Source organism: Ictidomys tridecemlineatus, chromosome 13, assembly GCF_052094955.1.
Source record: "Ictidomys tridecemlineatus isolate mIctTri1 chromosome 13, mIctTri1.hap1, whole genome shotgun sequence".
Taxonomy (NCBI): domain Eukaryota; kingdom Metazoa; phylum Chordata; class Mammalia; order Rodentia; family Sciuridae; genus Ictidomys; species Ictidomys tridecemlineatus.
Window position 1 is genome coordinate 26,876,081 of NC_135489.1, and position 12,320 is coordinate 26,888,400.

A 12,320-nucleotide genomic window follows, 5' to 3' on the forward strand; every position below is an offset into this window, starting at 1 on the left:
CCCTAAAGTTATGTTTTGTGGAACTCCATAATGATATATCAGACACTCTCTAAGCCCTTGGACCGTGGTGCTGGCCCAGGCACAATGCAGGCCAAGAGGGCAAATCCATTCTTGGAATTAATCCCAATAGAGAGGAATTTCTGCCCCTTACAGGGCAAAAGAGATTTGATGGAAGAAGTTCACCACCAAGTGGCTGGTTGGTCTCTTTGAGGGATAGTAATGCATTTAGGGTTCAGTCTTAACCATTGGGCTAATTGGTTAGATAATCTTCAGTAGGCAATAGATCAGAGTGGGTCAGCAGAGGGTCCCTGAATAGTCTCCATTTCTCCCAACATGGCTATCTGTTCATGAACTCAGTGAGAAAGCACTAGAGTAGCCAAGGACAGAGTCCAGCTCATTTCCGGCAATGTGGCATCCTATCCCCCTCCCCCACCTCATTGTTCTGCTCATCCTCTGTGATGGATATTCTCTTGTGAGTGTTGATAAGACAAAGGTTTGCACATTTTCTTGCCCATTCCCACGGGCCCACCCTTATTCTTCTTCCCTAGACCTCTTTGTCTTTTTCTAAGTTTCTTTCCTGATCAATCAGTCATGTGCTACTGCCCATGAGTCAATGTATTTACCTTGGACCACATCTTCCTTCACAGTAAGTTCATGACTGGCTGGATTGCATGATGCACTACCTCTTGGGAGTGCTTGTCTTCTCTGTTTTTTGCAGTCACTTCTGAGTGGGGCTGTAGTGTGACAGCCATCCTCGAGAAGACCAACAATAGCACGCACAACTGACCTGTTGCTCAGTTTTTTCTTCCTTACCAACTGGGTTGAAGGAAATTTATAAAGGCTATAAGTATGAGCTGGAGGAGAGATCCAGGTGCAACAGAGAACTGATAGGCCTGCATTACCTGTTGGATACCATGCCTGGGCTTTCTGGATTCACTTAGGCCTGATCCAGAATGCACTGTGCACCATATCCATTGCAGGATGGATTTCTGATGTGCCCACCTTGTCTATGACTCAGGGGATATGAAGAAAGCTGAAGTAATTTAGAAGTAACATTTTTTTACATATTCATATTTCCTTTATAATTTTACAAAATGCATCTCTCTCTCTCTCTCTCTCTCTCTCTCTCTTTTGGTATCAAGGGTTGAACTCAGGAGCACTCAACCATTGAGTCACATCCTCAGCCCAATTTTTGTATTTTATTAGACACAGGGTCTCACTTAGAGCCTTGCCTTTGCTGAGGCTAGCTTTGAACTCGAGACCCTCCTGTCTCAGCCTCCTAAACTGCTGGAATTATAGGTGTGTGCCACTGCACCTGGCTCAAAATGCATCTCTTTATTTGCACATTTTTGTGACAGTAAGGATTGAACCCAGGAACATTATATTATTGAGCTACATCCCCAAGCCTTTTAACTTTATTTTTTATTTTAAGACAGTGTCTCACAAAATTGACTAAGTTGCCCAGACTGGTCTTAAATTTGCCATCTTGTGCTTCAGCCTCCTAAGTAGCTGGGAGTAGAAGTATGTGCTACCATTCTTGGCTCTTTGCATCTCTTTAAATGCCGCCTTAGCAGCTTTCTGGTGTCCCCACTATTCTCTGAGTGACCCGAACTTATGATTTTCTTTAGCCCGAAACAATTGATAACCAACCTATTCTATTATCATTTGCCTCCATACCTTTAAAAGACATTGATGTTGGGTGAACTCCTGCACCTGACTTATACCCCAAGCCCCACAGGGGAGGCCAGAGTCATTATGATGCTGCAGCACATATGTGATCATATTCCACTGCCAGTGACATGCTTGTCATTTGGTCAGGTGGGAATAATTGCAGAATGCTATCCTGACACTACTTCTGAGTACCATTTATGATACCAGCCATCTTACTCTGAGGTCCCCCAGAAAGAGGGACTGAGAAAAGGATTTGAGATCAAGAAGTGTACTGAGGAGGTGAACTTAGAAAACATCAATCGTGGAATGGGAAGTGAGAAAGGGAATAAAAGGAAGTAAATAGAGTATGCTATCAATCAAGTTGCTGATGTGGGAAACTGGGGCTTAATTCCCCTGGAGGACTCTGGGAAACAGCATATACTATCTGAGAACTAGTTCAGCCAAGGAAGGGGTGAGGGAACTGAGTGTTAGTATTAGTTTGCTAGAACTGTTGTAATCATAAACTGAGTGGCTTAAATAACACTTTTGGAGGCTGGAAGTCCTCCAAAGATAAGGTGTGGACAAGACTGGTTTGTTCTGAGGACTGAGGGAGAATCTGTTCCAGATCTCTCTCCTCGAATTGCAGTTGGCCATCTTTTTCTCTGTGTCTTCCTGATGTCTTCCTTCTATAGGTCTCTGTGTCCAAATTGTCATTCTTCGTAAGGGCAAAAATTGTATCAGATCAGAAGCCTCCCTTATGATCTCGTTTTAACTTGATTTCTCCTGTAAAGACCCAATCTCCAAATAATGTCACATTCTGAGATACTAGGGGTTTAGGAATTTGGAGAGGGGACATAACTCAATCTATAATTGTATTTATATGCCAACTTCCACATGTGTTACTGGCTGAGGGTTGCCTCAGTTTGTATTATTTCTCTGATACTTCCGTACCAGTGGTCAAAGGGAGCTCGAGACAGAGATGCCAGTTGTTGGGATTTGGGGCTGCACACTCAGAAATGTAAATGTCACAGAATGTGAGTGGGGGCCCTAAAAGTTTCAGATGCTTTGGGGACGCAAATGTCTATTTCTTTGACTTTTCAACTTTCTTGTTCTTTTAGCAGAGAAGATTATGAGGACAATAACAGAATAAAGGACAAATATTTTTATGCTCTCCTGTTTATAGAAACAAAATCCTGTTAATGGAAGGGACCCTATCTAAGGAAGACACTCTGCTAACAAAATGTAGGCTGGCCCTTTTTGGTACTTGCTTGTCCCACAAGTGTATTGTCTCAAGACACTGAAATAACTTAGAAGTTGCATGATTGCTTCTCAGTTTTGCAAAAATGTATTTAGTAATCAAGAATGATGAAATATTGTCTTTTACAGAATGTTGTAAAGGAAGTAATTGATTATTGTAGACTAAATGACTTCTCGGAAATCATGTTAGATGTTGCATCAATGGGGAATGGCCACCAGATGGCAACCAGAGACCATGCAATGGATTTTGTAAGCAAGGGTAAGAAAGATCAACCCAGGGCTCCTTTGTGAGTCTGGCAACTTTCATCGAACTAGTTCTAGCAAATGACAAGTACTATCCAGATTGCGACATAGTCATATTAATTTTTGTAATGCTATAATATGAGAAATAGTCTTTTTATGAAAGACTAGTTTTCGTTTTTAATTGATCAGGGTTTTTCTCATGAGATTAAATAGTATTTCAAATTCTCAAAGTTGCAGTGAAAATTAACACAACCTGTTAGAGAAAAATTTGACATATATTTATCAAAATTGAAACAAGAATCAGCCTCTGAAAACATTTTCACATCTAAGAATCTATCTTATTGAAATACATATTCATAGGGCTGGGGCTGTAGCTCAGTGGCAGAGCGCTTGCCTAGCATATGTAAGGCACTGGGTTCGATTCTTACACCACATAAAAGTAATAAAACAAAATAAAGGCATTCTGTCCATCTACAACTACAAAAAAATTGAAAAAACACACATGTATAGACATATATAAGAATGATCACTTTTATAAGCATTTTTTTATTTGTTACAAGCATTGTTTTTAATAGAGAAAAAATTGCAAGCAGTTTAATGTCTATCAGAAGTCTATTTAAATAAAAATTAACTAAGGGAAAAATGAGGTAGAATTTTCTGTTTCTGAAAAAAAGGATATCCAAGATTTGTTAATTAAAAGGTCACAGATGATAAGACATTGAGTATTCATGAGTGTGCTATTTGTATATGGATTGGAAAAAATAACACTGAACTGTTATAATAGTCAACTCTGGGAGAGGAGAATTAACTTATTGGTACATGGACATCTGTACTGTTTGCAGACACATTTAAAAATAATTATAGTTTAACTGGGTGTGGTGGTACATGCTCCTAGTCCCAGCTACTCAGGAGGTTGAGGCAGGAAGGTGGGTTGAATCTATGAGTTCGGGATCAGCCTGAGAAACACAGGGAGACCACATTTCAAAAAACAAAAAAATAAATTGTAATTTTAAGATATTATAGAAATTTTTGAAGGAAAGCAAAAGTATATAATCTCAACAACTAACAGTCAATATAGTGTGACTGTTATGAAGAATACAGTATCTTTTAAAAAAAATTTAAAAATAGTTGTACACATTTTATGAGATACAGTGTGATAAGTCAATACATTCATACAATGTGTAATGATCAATAAGGGTAATTAGCATTTCCATTTCCTTGAATATTTATCATTTCTTTGTGTTTGGAGATTTGGAGCTTCTCTTTTCTAAGTTCTTTGTAAAATATGTAATGAATTGTTGCAAATATATTCACCCTATTCTTCGGTAGAGCACCAGCACTTATCCCTCCCATCTGTGACTTATCCCCTCATGTTCTTGTCCTCTAGGGAACACTATTCTTCTCTCTACTTCTGAGATTAGTTTTTTTAGCTTCCAGATATAAGTGAGAACATACATTTTTTTCAAGGCAATATTTCTAGAATGAAATATATCTGAACTTTATCTTGTCCCCAATGTGTAAGTAGAGAAAGCTGCAAACGTGGAGAAGATAAGCCTGGCTTCCTATCTTAAAAGCCTATTTATGTAGTATTACTGCCTTGGTTCAAATCCCAGCTCCACTATTTACTAACTGTGTGGCCTTAGGCAAACAATTCAACCTCTCTGAGCCTTAACTTTCTCTATGAAATGAAAACAATAAAATCATCAACTTCGTAGGATTAGGAGAACCAAATGATTTAATATGTGAAAAGTACTTAGAACAACACCCAGAAGATAGTAAGAACTCAGGAAATGTTGGTGATCATTACAGCACAGGGTAGCAAATCCCTTCACTGCTAATTTGGCTCTGCTTATTCTCAAGGCAAAATTTTTAGCATCTCTGCAAACAGCAATTATAAATAGAAAAGACAATTTGTAGTTGTTTTATTTTTTGAAATTAATCTGTTAAATTATTTTGAGATTAGCTTTCAATTTCATATACACCACACATTTAAATTTGCCAGGTCTCTTAACCAGCTAAAGCAGCCTCCTTTGAGTTGCTTTCTAAAGGACCCTCATTTCCTCCTTTCTCTTCCTTCTCCCAACCTCCTTGGTTAACCCCCTTTTATATGCAGCTCACCTGCCCTCGTGTAACCTTTTTATTCCATCTTTTCAAAGTAGGTCTCTTTTCCCCACAGATAGCAACATCATGATTTATTTATGCGTTGTGTGGGCTTCCCAACTAAACTGTAAAATTGCAAAAACACACAAGTACTGGTTCTGTCTTGCAGACCAAGTAGTGGGTAGTACATAGTAGAACTTTAAGAATGAAAAGGAATTTGAATTGGTGGAGACCAGTGAGGGTATTTCAAACTGGAAGAAATATCAGCAGAAGTTTCCAATAGTACCTGGGCATGGTGGTGTGTACCTGTCATCCAGCTATTTAGGAAGCTGAGGCAGGAGGATTGCTTGAGCTCAGGGAAGGATGATCGTGTGGGGTGAATCAATGGGTACTTAGATAGAATAAGTAAGTTTTGGTGTTCTACTGCATTGTAGGATGACTATAAATAATAAACTGTATATTTTGAATGTGTTCACAAAAAATGGTGTTTGAGAAGATAGATATTTATGTTCTTTTTGGAGCATATGTCTCTTTTCCAGCCTGGAATTTCTATGGAAATAATAATGAATAAATACCATTTATTGAGATGCCTGTTGCTGCAGATACCTTTCTCAATTAGCCCATTTAATACTCCTGACATCTCAAACATCAAACATCTCAAAAATCTTACCCTGATTTTTTCTCCTATACTGCAGATTTAACCCACTGGTACCTTACACTGAGCTACATGCTCATCTCTTCTCCCTTCCTTTTTTTTTTTTTTTTTTTGAAATAGGGTCTTACCAAGTTTCCAAGGCTGCCCTGGAACTTGTGATCCTCCTGCCTCAGTCTCCTGAGTTGCTGGAATTATAGGCAAGTGCCATCACTTCCCACACTTATCTTGATTTGAACATTACATAGTGTATATGTGTATCAAAACATAAATCTGTGCACTTTTATATGTCAATTAAAAATTAAAAATAAAGTAAAAAAGAGCAAGGAGAATAGGTAAATGCAATACCATTTTATATAAGGGATTTGAACATCCACAGATTTGGTGTCTGAGGGGCTAAAGTGTGAGGGTATAGAGGTCACGAGGGAAAGGGAATCCTGGAATCAATCCCCTAAGGATTTGTATACACCAACCCTAGGATACACAAATATACATTCTGGGTAGCTTGATAACATTTTGGTTGCTGTTGAAGATTTGGAATCAAAACATAGAGAACTGGGCTGGGGAGGTAAAGTACTTTAGTTAGATCCTCAACACCGCTACAAAACAAAACAACTCCCCACAAACTGTATTTCATATGATTAACTCACAAGACATCATACAGACTGTACTCTGAAGTCCTTTCCAATTCCCATGCTATATTCCTGGATTTTTCACTCTAGAGTGTGCTATGGATGAGTGAATAGTCTTTTTTTCTCTTCCCATACAGTCTATCTCAACTGTAATTCCAACACCAGACAGAACAGGTCAGATACATTTGCTGGATTCACTGAGTCTTGTCTGTGTTGACAATTTTCTAGACACCCTTGGGATACATCAAGGAATGAAAGAAAGAACCCTGCCCTTGAGGAGCTCACATTCTAAGAGGACTGCCAAGCACTAATAATAAACAGAAACAAATTCTATAGAATTTTAAGAGGTACTAAATGCTTAGGAAAAGAGAAATCATAGAGCTAGGAGAAGGAGATGGGCCCAAATTTTTCACCTCTGGAATTTTCAAATGAAGCAAAGTATATAAAGTGTACAATATACTTTTTAGAAAAACTTTTTTTTAGTTGTAGATGAACACAATATTTTATTTATTTTTTAGGTGGAACCCAGTGCATCACACATGCAAGGAAAGCGCTCTACCACTGAGCTACAACCCTAGCCAGAAAATATACAATGTATTTTTACGAGTCTTATTTGTTTTATTTATGTTCTTTTTGGAGGATATGTCTTTTTTCCCAGCCTGGAATTTCTATGGCAATGATAATGAATAAATACCATTTATTGAGATGCCTGTAGCTGTAGATACCTTTCGCAATTAGCCCATTTAATCCTCCTGACATTTCAAAAGGCAAGTACTACCATTTCTAAGAGCAAATTTAAGTGCACTCCTAATGGACATCAACGTTTCTTTCCTGGAGTGCAGTGAAGAGATTTAAGTTATTTAACTGGATCTGATTATTTCAGGATAAAAAAAAAGAGATTGACAAGCGCCCTCCTCCGACTTCTTAAAGTCAACCTGGGCGAAGTAGGCGAGAGCACCCGCGTTGCTTTGAGCCAGGTGAACACAGCGGACTTCCAGGCCAGAGAGTTTACAGCTAGGGCCCGGAACGGCCACAGTACGCGTGCGCAGGGAGGAGCTGGAGCCGGCGCAGGCTTGCCAGAACAGTGGTTGGAGTCTAGGCAAGAGGAAGGGGGCGGGGCCATTCTCTCCCAGCGCAAAAACGTCCCAGACTGGTTTGTCCCACGTTGCGGTCCTTAGAGCCTCGGAGTTGCCGCCTCCTGCCTGGGAGTGGTGGAGATTAAATCATGTGACAGCGGGGAGGCCGGAACTGGCCCGGGTGTGTGAAGAACAGGGCTTTGATAAAAACAAACGGCGACGGCGTCTCGGCTGTGTCTATGGCCGAGGCGGTGAAGCCCCAGCGCCGGGCCAAGGCCAAGGCCAGCCGGACTAAAACCAAGGTGAGGAGCCGTGCCTCCCTCCGGAGGCTCTGGCAGTGCGCTGCCTCCTTTCTTTCCCTTGGGCCTCTCGAGCCAACTCTACTCCCATTCCTTGAGGCTCTGCATCCTTCGCTTCCAGCATCTGATCCCACCACTCATTGACACCGGCCCTGCACCTCCATTCCTCCTCCAGCTCTGCCTGCCACACTGTCAGGAGCCCACTTCGCCTTCTCCTCCTCTGATCTTACCCAGCTCTTGCTTTTCTGCTCCCTTCTTGACTTTTCTCACCAGGGTTTGGATTCCTGCTGTGAAACACCTCCCCACCCCCTTTTAATTGCATCTTATTTATTTCATTTTATTTTTTTGTAACGTAGGATTTTTGTTAGTCTCTCCTTTCACAAAGAGGAGAGAGACCTCTCCTCCACATTGAGACAGTATCCTCTGTCCGAGCTTTATGGGTAGCGACAGATATAAAATAGACTGTAGTCATGTGTCAGTCCTCTTCACTTTCAAAATTCAGGGTGGTACTGCTGTTTCTTCCTATCCCAATTGTTTATGATGGACTAGAAATTAACCCCAGGCAGGACTCACATAGTAGGAACTTATTTGGGTTTTTTGAGTTTCCTGGATTAGAGTACATCTGCTATTAATGTAGTTTTAAGTTGATTTGTTCTGTTTTTAGGTGTAAGTTTGGATTTTCATTTTGTCCCTATATATTTTTTTACACTGAATAGATTAAATGCGACTCCTAGATGGCCGGACCTAGATAATTTGGCTTACCTGAAGCAATTTATATAAACGAAGCAAACAGGATGCTGTTACAACTACAGAAAATGTTCTTTCCAAGTAGTAGGTGTTCCAGAGCAGGTGTAACTTAAGCATGATACCATAATCTGATCCTCCCCACCCCATGGGAACAGGGTTTTACATGGTTGTCTTATTTACTGAAAATGACTTATGTGGACCACTCTCATTGTGATGTCTTCTTAAAATTTGTAGTGGAATTAGGCACATCAGTGCATCCAGGTCTGTCAGGAGTCACTCACTGAGAAAGCCATTTTGGTACCTCATTTTAGAAATACTTTAAAGAGAAATAACTTTACATTATAGTAGATTGGTAGAGAACTATCTACACATAAAAGAAAGAGAAAACTTATTGACCAGGCATGCATAAAGTCCCTGGAAATTAAAATAGAGTAGGTAGTACATAACATATGAACATCAGTTTGTAGAGAGTAGAATCTAAAATCTTAATATCTATGCTTTTTTTCTCCTCAAGTAAATGATGAAACTAAATCATAGATGGTTTAAATGATAGTTCAGAGTCATTCAGTAAGCATGGAACTCAGGTAAGTCAGAAATTCTGACTCTCAATCAGTAGCTTAATAATTATTTCATATCATATGTCTAGATGTCTCTATTTGTAGAACATCATAAATGTTTAAAAACAATCAGTAAAGAGGATTCTCAAGTTATTTTGTTTAAAACAATTTCCAAATTAAAAAATTGAAAAGTGTCTACTCTTGAATCCCTCCACAAAAGCCAATTGCTTATTTTATTGACTTATTTCTTAGACAAACATTCAATAGATTGTTTTCTTAACTGTTAAAAGTTTATGAAGAGGAGCTGGGCGCAGTAGCACATGCCGGTAATTCCAGTGACTAGGCAGGCTGAGGCAGGAGGATGGCAAGTTTGAGGCCATACTCAGCAATATAGTGAGGCCCCCAAGCAATTTAGTGATATCTTGTCTCAAAATAAAAAATAAAAAGGGCTGGAGATGTAGCTCAGTGGTTTAATGTAGCCCTGGGTTTAATCCCCAGTGTAAAAAAAATGAGGAGTAGGTGTGATAGTGCATGCCTATAATCCCAACAACTGGGAAAACTGAGGCAGGAACATAGCAAATTTAAGGCCAGCCTGGGCAATTTCGTAAAATCCTGCCTCAAAATGAAATTAAAAGGGGGGTTGTGGATGTAGCTCAGTGGCAAAGTGCCCCTGGATTCAATCTCCAGTACTGCATAAACAAAATAATAATAAAGTTTATGAAGAAACCTTCATTTCAGAGGCATTTTTTCAAACCAGAAATCTTTGATACATACTCTTTCCTCGCCCTGTAAATCTAATTTGTCACTAAATCTTATCAGTTATATTTCCCTTCTTTTCATTCTGCCCATTCTTCTCTGTTCTAATTATCACGACCCTTCTCCAAAGAGGATTTCTGCTGAATTAGTCTCTCACACTCATTCTTGCTGCCCATTCTCTAAACAAGCTTGTTTGATCAAAAGTTTTCCTAGGTTTTCCATCTCCCAGGGGTTAGAGTTAAAAGCATTAAATCCATGCATGATCTGGCCTTCTTCCACCTCAGCTTTAGTTCTATTACCACTCTCTTTTGATTTTCAACCAAATGATCCTTTCCTGCTGCAGGGCCTTTGCACATGCTGTTTTCTCTTCCCTGACACCCTAATCCTAGGCCCTCTTCATGTAGCCAACTACTGCTCATTTATGATGTCTCAGTTTAAATACTTACTCAGAAAAGCTTTTCCTCAGCCTTCTCATGTTACTCTCTCCTTCAGTAACACTTTGCCCCCCTTCTGTGTCCCTCATCTCACTTGTAGTTACTTTGCCACATTTGTCTTCTCCTTTCTATTGTGAACTCACTGAGGGAGGGACCTGTCTTGTTCCCAGTACCCTTCACAACTCCTGAAGTCACTTGATAATTTGTGTGTGTGTTGGGGGTGGGGCTGGGTGTTTAATCCAGGGATGCTCTACTGTTCGAGCTACACCCCTGATACCCAATTAATTTTGAGATGGGGTCTTGCTAAATTACTGAGGTTGGCCTTGAATTTGCCATTCTCCTGTCTCAGAGTCTCATAGTGCTGGGATTGCAGAGGTGCACCACCATGCCTGGTGAACAATGTTTGTGGAATGAAGAAATAAATGCCAGAATTGAAGTATACTTCTAACCTTTGTCACTCAATTTCACTCTAGTAAATTTCCTCTGATGGTATAAGAGGAAAATAGAAAAAGTCCACCACCAGCAAGACCCTCTTCCTTGTCAATTTAAGAAAACTAACTCTTCTTTTAGAATAAGTAGATGCCTTTCTTAATGCTGATTGTGGTTCATCATTGTTTTATAGCCCTTTATTAATGAAGCCTTTCCATCTGTGATACAATTTGGCCACTGTTTACAGAGCTATAAAGTAGCTTCAAGGCACAGCTCAAGTGGATAGTGTCATGTGCTATTGTCTTTAGTTTGCGTGGCTTCTGGATTTTACCCAGCTGCTGACCTACATTCCTCAATGTTAATCATCTAGTAGGTGACCTCACACACTACATTGCCTTTAGGTGTATGGTGTTTTTCACCTGGTACCTTAAAGATAACATTAGATAATGTTCAAATAACATTTTCATTTTAGTATCATTCTTTGCTAAAACATCTCCTGACCTCATTGATCTTGGTGAATTTTGGGTCAGGAAAAGTAAATTCTTAGATTTAAACTTTAGTCTTCAGGAGTAGCAGATTTCATAATTATAGAAAGTATTTTTACAGTTAATATTAAATTCCGAATACTAACAACTTATTAATAGTAAGAGCATCTAATAATTGCTAAGGAGGGACTGAGAAGTTTCCTGGAAAGCTGGTAGCAGACACCAGAAGATCATTAAATCGCCATCCCTTTGCTCCCTGCTTAGGCATTGAATTCTACCTCTGATCCCTCCCCACCATCAGGGGATATGAGACTGAATTGGGGCATGCTGTGTAGTATGACTTAGTTAATTTTGTGTCTCCTAATGTCCATTCACATGTTAAGCAGTTGTTGATCATCTGTTGTGTCCCAGAAATGTTTTTAGGCACTTGGAGTAAAAAAAAAGAAAGAACTCAAAGAACTGGCCTTCATGAAGCTTCTATTCTTGAGGGAGAAGACTGACAAAAAGAAAAGCAAAACAAAACCAAACCTCATAAAAATTAAAATATACCAGGGCTGGGGATGTAGCTCAGTGGTAGAGTGCTTGTCCCATGCAGGAGGCCCTGGGTTTAATTCTTAGCACCACCAGAATGTGTGTGTGTGTGTGTATGTGTACACATGCACATATACTTGTATATGTGTATATATGTACATATATAGTATACATCACATTAGTAGGTGTAAATGCTGTGGAGAAAAGAAAAGAACAGGTAAAGAGTTGGGGAGTACAGATGAGGAAGTAGGATGGGATACAGTTTTAAATAGGTAGGCAGGGTAGGTCTTACTGAAGGTGACTTTTAAGTGAAGGTGTGTAAGAAATAAGAGATTTTGTCATGTAGGTAATGTGCGTGAGTGTTTCAGCAGAGGGAACAGCTGGAGTAAAGTTGTTACATGGTGGGGGAGTAATGGTGATTGAGGTCAGAAGGATAGGTCCTTGTCAGGAACAGAATCACCCTAAGTTTTGA

General features: G+C 39.6%; 1 protein-coding gene across 2 annotated transcripts in view; it reads left to right on the top strand.

Moving 5' to 3' along the window:
- The first annotated feature begins 7,742 nt into the window (after nt 1-7,742).
- Epg5 (ectopic P-granules 5 autophagy tethering factor) overlaps nt 7,743-12,320 on the top strand; it is a 99,701-nt gene continuing 95,123 nt past the window's right edge. Inside the window, exon 1 of one of the 2 annotated variants that reach the window (XM_078030092.1) lies at nt 7,743-7,912. In XM_078030092.1, the coding sequence (XP_077886218.1) occupies nt 7,850-7,912 (63 nt within the window). In that variant the 5' untranslated portion in view covers nt 7,743-7,849. The remainder of the gene's footprint in view (nt 7,913-12,320) is intronic. The other variant, XM_013358754.4, reaches the window with a different exon arrangement.